Genomic DNA, 7,586 nt, shown 5'->3' on the forward strand with positions numbered 1-7,586 from the left:
GGCAACGCGTAGGAGGAAGGGCCTCATGAATCCATTGCCTTGGGAAAGACCACGCATGGGGCGGGGAAAAGACAAAGAAATAGCTGACTTTCCAATGCTTTTGAAGCATGGGGGAGATGCAAGAAGGACACACCAGGACGAGAAACAAAACAATCAGAAAAATAGAGTAGTCATTTGTCTTTGCCGGTAGAGTGAATTCCTGGTGTTCTATCTCTTCCTGGTTCTACCAATCTTCCTCATATGTGGAGTGACGGGATACACATTAGGAACTTCTTAGATCATGAATCTACAAAGTAAATGCTTTTATTCTATTATATTCTTTTGGCTGCAGGCTATAAATATAGACATGATTTGGTTAAATAGATTATTGCAGAGATTATTAAAAGACATGGTAGACGGTGGTGGACATGGAAAGATTCATATTTTAAGTGTATTTAGTTAGAAATCAGGTGGGTTATCATGTTAGTTATTTGCCGTTCTTATGCATGTAATGAAATGCTTAAATTAATTGCTTTGAACTATAAATTCTCTTATATTTCTATATTCAGCTATGATTTTCAGGGGTTGCTGGTCTATGGGTTATTATTTGTATTGTTGAGCCATCATTCATATAATGGTGTACTATTGTAATAGTAGAAGCTAATCTTCTTAGACACTTCTGAGGGAGTAGCTGGTATTTTGTACCCTTATTGGGCAAACGCAACAAAAGTTCGTGTATATGTTCCTTAAACAATATCGGATATGCTTGAAATTGTGGCACCTGGGACTTTGAAAGGAAGTGGTGTAAGAATACTTCTTGATCATCTATGTGTAACTCCCAAAAAGGTAGCCGATTCGACTTTTGATGTTTTGATCAGTATCTAAGTCAGTTAAAATAGTTTGCCTGGGAGATTTTGAAAGCAATTAATGTACTCGTATTACATTTTATTTGAGAAATAATTGTCCGTTGGTACTCGATATTATTGATTGGCTTGCTTTATTTGGTTCTTTAGTTGCTTGAGTTCAACAATATACCTTTCATGTGGTTAACTTAGCCATAATAGAATCAATTGCGTATGGAAGGTGCTTGGATTACAACTTTCAATAATGAAGCTTCTAATACAAGTTTCGAACTGAGAACCATTGCTATGAAGTGAACTTATATTGGAACACGAGTGCTCTTTTGGAAGGAGTAAAACTGTTTTAAGTTGAGTATCTCAATCCACATGGTTATCATTGTTCTATCTATATAAATAAGATTCTAATTAGAACGTTGCGTGGTATTAAAAATTCAAGGAATTGCAATAGGTAATTTTAATAAAAAATAGAAAGAGTATAAACAATAGGCGTTTTTCACTGGAAACCCAAATACTACAAACAGAGTATTCTTATTTACAATAGACTAGATTTATTCTTAAGCTAATGGCTGTCGAGGTCTTGAAGAAACCGCAAGGCTCATACTTAGAAATACTTGAGCCCGATAGACATGCAAGCTAGTGTGTCATTGTGAATGGATGCAAGTCGACAACTATATCATCTTCACTAGCATTAACCTGCACATAATCAACAATATCAGTATCATTTAAAGATATGTAAAAAGAAGAATCTATCTATACTCGTCAATTACAATTGACGGCTCTAGAATTTATATTTGGTTTCTCAATTCAGTGCTTGCCTAAATAACATCATCTCGCTAAAAAGTGTTTGGGAATTTAAAGATTGAAGTAGGAGATTCAAACACTCAATTGTTTCACATTAACCACTAAAAGCAATGTGTTCTTTGACACTATCTAGAACCACATGACAACCTATGTATCTATCTCTTCCTCTCTATCATTTATCTAACCAAAGACGCAACCTTTGTCCCTATCTAGTTATTCTCCACCGTCTTCCCCCATATTTTAAATTTCAAGAAGGACTGAAACCATTGAATTTTTTTCTTTGTCTAGTTCAAAGCCAAAAATGTATGTGAGTTCTATGAAACCTTCACATTCTCAACATTCTAACTTGGAAGTAATAGGATTATAAATTTTGAGGCCAATTTCAAATGCGACGAATGCAGGGTAGTTAGGAGTTGACGCCTAAAGGGGAAATAATTCTCCACACTTTTTGCAAATTTATTCTCTAACTTATTCATTATGTTAGGTTTTATCCCATTTGCCTTTTCAAAACCTTTTGTTTGTCATACATTTAAGACTTTTGTACAAATCATACAGAAACACCATACTTGTCCATATCGACATCCAAACTTTGTAGGTGGATCACAGTAAAATTTGTTGAAAAATCGCTACTACTCAACCACAAATTAGTTTATTTTTAAACTTCGGAAATAAAATATCATATACTACACTGTAAAACGGTTGTCTAGATGCCAATCTCATTGTTTATTTTTTAATTACCTGTGCGCCAATCATCTTAAAAGATTTCGTTAAGTATTATGAAATCATTTATTTATCACAACAAAAAAAGTGAATTATACACTTTTTTGGAAGTCTAAAGAAAAATTATCCATTTGTTCAAAAGTAATAAACCGAATGCACTTCAAACTTCAAAGTTTTCTCAATGATACAAAAACTGCTTTAAAAAAATGAAAATAAATTTTCTCTTAAAATAAAAATACGTGACTTTTTTATGCACTTATCCACAAACCAGTAAATTTATATACTTGTTAAACTACACAAAAAATTCAGACTTTTGCAATTTTATATTAGAGAAATTAGTACACTTGATGCTCATTTTAAAAAACGTTGATAACAGAAAACACTTGATAAGAGAAAACAAATCTTAGCAAAAGAAAAAACAACAAATTTTTTAAAAATACACTATAGTTCGTTCCTCATGAAAACTAGAAAAAAATTCTCATATCTAGTATTATTTGATTTACCAAACTTTTTGTTCATTAAAAAACATTTATGAAATGTTGAAATTATGTAACAATATTCACAAAATTCACGAAATCTTCTTGAAAAGAAAAGAAAGAAAAGCAAATTTAATTGGCATCTAGACAACCGCTCTACGCTTAGCATAGCATTTAATTTCCCAAAGTGCACAAATAAAACAACTCATAGTTGGATAATATAGATTTTTCGACATTTTTCTATGATACATCTGCAAATATAAGATGTTAACATGGACTAACATGATTTCTGTAAATTCATACAATTATTTTAAATGTATAACAACAAAAAATTTCAAAGCAAGCTTATGAGAAAAACCCAACATGACGAATTAATCAAGAATAAATTTACAAAAAAGGGAAAATTTGTTCTCCAATTTAGGTCTCAACTCTATCCTTGAGTCGTTCACATTTCAACAGCCTCAAACAATCTCAATCCTATTCTTTCCGAGTCAAAATGATGGTCATGTGAGTTTTTCAAAGAAATCAACACACAAAATTTGGATTTGAAGTTTACAAAGCATAAAATCAATGGTTTCAGCCTCCTTGATTTCAAAATATGAGAGAAAATTCGGCAAGGAAGAACCGATAAGGACATTGGTTACTTTTCAGTTAGAAATTCGAAGAGAGGAATATGAAGATACACAAGTTAATATTAGGTTCTAAAATATCATCAAAAAACACACTTTTAGCGGCCGAAATGTGTCCCAATTGAGTGTTTAAATCCTACTCAACCCTTTTGATTCCCACACAATTTTTAACAATATGAAGTTATCCGGCAACACAGAATCTGCAAACCAAATCCAAATTCCAGCGCCCCCAACCGTTAATAAACGAGTACACATTACTAACTAATATGCTTCACTTGTAGAATTAAATATAAACACGCTACAGTGTTAGGCCAGCATTTTTAACTACATAATACATCGCAATTTTAATGGCACTAGCAAGAGATATACAATGACAATATTGCTAACAATGAAGCTTGCAAATAACATAATTGCTAATAGATGATAAGACATCTCTATTAAATAAGTCCTTTCTCCTTGTACTTTGCATTAAGACAGAACTAGGAAGAAACCAAGACAGGGAAGAAAACAACATAGATACATAACTGTGGCATTCCCCAATTCAAAGGCATAATATGCAACAGATATTTCATAACCACGATACCTTTCTAGATGCAGTTGAGAGTTCATATTCTGGTTGGCCCATCAGTTGGGCAAGTACTGATTGGTTTAAGAAGTTTAATCATAGTCCAATAAGAAATTTTAAGTTGAGTTCAAATTGGAGTAACAGAGAGTGGATGCTTGGCACTTAAATTTCAGTTAATAACATATATGCATTATGACAGGAGATAGGAGAAATTGACTGCTAACAGAGACAATAGTAGTAAAACAAAGTAGTAACTTACTGCTCTTAGAGTAGTAGAGTCCGAGTTGCCGATCGAAGCCAAAACTTTTCCAAACCAAAGTGCTAGTAAAGGAAAGACCACTAGAAACTAATTGAAAAAAATTTGCAAAAACATCGCTAACCTCTCAAACAGACTTACCAAATCAAGGTCAATAGTCTGATGGCTTCCAGTCTCAAGTTTGGTTTCCACTTCATCTGTATCAGCCCACCAGACGAGAATCCGCTGTGAAAGCATGCAAATGTGGTTAAATTCCATTATAAGAAGGGAAAGACCACTAGCAACTAATTGCAGAAAATTTGCGAAAACATCGCTAACCTCTCAAACAGACTTACCAAATCAAGGTCAATAGTCTGATGGCTTCCAGTCTCAAGTTTGGTTTCCACTTCATCTGTATCATCCCACCAGACGAGAATCCGCTGTGAAAGCATGCAAATGTGGTTAAATTCCATTATAAGAAGGGAAAGACCACTAGCAACTAATTGCAGAAAATTTGCGAAAACATCGCTAACCTCTCAAACAGACTTACCAAATCAAGGTCAATAGTCTGATGGCTTCCAGTCTCAAGTTTGGTTTCCACTTCATCTGTATCAGCCCACCAGACAAGAATCCGCTGTGAAAGCATGCAAATGTGGTTAAATTCCATTATAAGAAGGGAAAGACCACTAGCAACTAATTGCAGAAAATTTGCGAAAAGTACCAAATCAAGGTCAATAGTCTGCTGGCTTCCAGTCTCAAGTTTGGTTTCCACTTCATCTGTATCAGCCCACCAGACGAGAATCCGTTCTGAAAGCATGCAAATATGGTTAAATTCCACTATAAGAAGGGAAAGACCACTAGCAACTAATTGCAGAAAATTTGCGAAAACATCGCTAACCTCTCACACATACTTACCAAATCAAGGCCAATAGTCTAATGGCTTCCAATCTCACGTTTGGATTCCACTTCATCTGTATCAGCCACCAGATGGGAATCCGCTGTGAAAGCATGCAAATGTGATTAAATTCCATTATAAGAAGGGAAAGACCACTAGCAACTAATTGCAGAAAATTTGCGAAAATATCGCTAACCTCTCACACAGACTTACCAAATCAAGGTCAATAGTTTGATGGCTTCCACTCTCAAGTTTGGTTTCCACTTCATCTGTATCAGCCACCAGAAGGGATCCGCTGTGAAAGCATGCAAATGTGATTAAATTCCATTATAAGAAGGGAAAGACCACCAAATCAAACCCAAAAAAACAAAGAAAGACTGGATAAGCATATGGCTATGCAAAATCACAGAAGAAAAAAAATCTAGAAACATTGAGAATGTGGAAAACACGGGGGAGGTCTGATTGTAGAAACGCGCCTTGAAAGAAAGAAAACCAAAACCTTGAAACAATTAGCCTAAACCTTCCAAGAAAAAAAAAATAAATTCAAGAATAAACAAGAAGTACCTAAGGATAAACAAGAAACCGTGTAATCAAGATTGTGAGTGCAGGCAATATGTATAAATGCAATTCCTGGACAAATGGCATGAATCTTGAGCAAGACCGGATTGAACAAATTTGTTATGCAATGGGAAAATTGTGTGAACTCATGTTTCCTGAACTAATTACAAAAGAACCCTTGAAAAAGCAAAGTACCTTTTTAGGTAATAATCCAAGAAATTCAAGAGAACCCATGTAGGAGTTGAATTTCATGAACCTTGAAACAATTAGGCAAAACCTTCCAAGAAAAAAAATACAAGAATAAACAAGAAATCGTGTAATAAGAAGTACCTAAAGATAAACAAGAAACCACGTAATCAAGAAGCACCTAAAGATCGAGGCCTGAGGGCAGTCGCAGCACGAGAACGGCGGAGGTGGCTGCCTTAGAATGCGCCGCCATTAGAGCAGAAGCTTTTCTCTTGCACACTCTCGATTTTGCACTCTCTCCATTTCTTTATGTTTGTGTTGAAAATTCTCTTACATAGTGTTGTATATAAAGTGGGCTGCGGGCCTATCTCCAACGGCAACAAATTTCAGTTGGGCCGCTTCAAGGTCCAACGGTAAAAAAATTATTTTTTATTTTTTACTTTAATTTATAATGATAACACAATTAATTCATTTGCTTGAAAATTTAAATTATTACCCAATTGAAAAATGGTCGAATAATAATTACAAAATATAAATTAATATATTCAAATAATAAAATTATGAAATTCAAATTCAAATTTTTCCGAGTGAGTAAGAGGAATTACAAAAATCGCGAAAATGATGATAAAATGAATATATTAAATTTTTTTGGTTAAGAATAAAATAGAATTTTTTTAGATACATAACAAAAATAGTGAACTATTTTAGCCATGTGGTACTATAATTAAATCAGGACTAAATTTATTTACAGTAAATAATTAGCATTCATTTTTAACAGCAATATATAAATTTTCATGAGTTTACAAAATTTGTTCATCTATAATGTATTTTTTCTCTATTTCCTCACGTTTCTTTCCTCTAACAAACTTTTTTCTTTCTCGCTCTCACGCCGTGATTTTTGTTTTCACTAAAAAAAATCTCTTAATCTTATATCATAACTTTTTTTATACTTGTGGGAAGCGCGTGCAGCAACGACTAATTTATTAATACATAAACTCAAATAATTACTACAATTTGGGTGTTATATTTATTGATAGTCCCTTCAACCATAAGTTTATTGATTCAATTACAATTTGTCAATTGAACATATTAAAAATGAATGAATCCACAGATCTACTTAAGTTATAATTGGGCCAGCTATACATTTTTACAGAAAATGGATTACAAGTTACACTATAAAAAAATTATTTTATAGTAACAGTTTTTTTTAACGGTCAAATTAATAATTTAAAAAAAATTTAATTTATAATGACCGTTGTAACGATACCCTCTACCTTGACTTTTTTAGGCAATAAGAAATCTTTGTAACACCTTGCTTAAAAGTCGTACAATTTGTACCGATTGTTGTATTGTAACAGCCATGAGAGACCATTACAATAGTAGTTCAATTACAAAAAACTTGATAACTATCTTATTTTGTAATGACTTGATTACATATCAGTTATACATATTCCAAAAGCCGTTACAAATCCAATGATAAAAAATACTTTTTATAATATTTAGTTGTATTTAATTTATTTTAATATTTAATTTTTTGTAAAAATAAATTATGGAATTCTTTGTTATATCTATGTAGTTTTATTTTCTTAAATGCGCAATATTATATAAAAAATACATAATATAACAAGAAAATAAAAATAATTTAATCGCGCAAATAAAATATTATTTTTTAATTATATTTT

The 7,586-nt window shown here is 32.7% G+C and overlaps 1 protein-coding gene across 5 annotated transcripts; it reads right to left on the bottom strand.

Annotated features, from left to right (window-relative positions):
- Positions 1-1,278: 1,278 nt before the first annotated feature.
- LOC148789549 (uncharacterized) lies at positions 1,279-6,209 on the bottom strand. 5 transcript variants are annotated; one of them, XM_088875127.1, is made up of 9 exons: positions 6,086-6,209; positions 5,914-5,995; positions 5,374-5,455; positions 5,181-5,263; positions 4,987-5,072; positions 4,816-4,899; positions 4,622-4,705; positions 4,428-4,511; positions 1,279-1,532 (listed from the first exon to the last, which is right to left on the bottom strand). In XM_088875127.1, the coding sequence occupies exons 5-9, from the start codon at positions 5,040-5,042 to the stop codon at positions 1,508-1,510; spliced, it is 333 nt and encodes a 110-aa protein (XP_088731253.1). In that variant the 5' UTR covers positions 5,043-5,072; positions 5,181-5,263; positions 5,374-5,455; positions 5,914-5,995; positions 6,086-6,209; the 3' UTR covers positions 1,279-1,507. The 5 variants fall into 5 exon arrangements, with proteins under 5 accessions (XP_088731253.1, XP_088731251.1, XP_088731257.1 ...); XM_088875125.1 differs by lacking the exon at positions 5,914-5,995; XM_088875131.1 differs by lacking the exon at positions 5,914-5,995 and having other exon boundaries at positions 6,049-6,209.
- Between the last annotated feature and the right edge of the window lie 1,377 nt (positions 6,210-7,586).

This window comes from Sesamum indicum, linkage group LG1 (genome assembly GCF_026168435.1).
Source record: "Sesamum indicum cultivar Baizhima isolate 11 linkage group LG1, ASM2616843v1, whole genome shotgun sequence".
NCBI classification, from domain to species: domain Eukaryota; kingdom Viridiplantae; phylum Streptophyta; class Magnoliopsida; order Lamiales; family Pedaliaceae; genus Sesamum; species Sesamum indicum.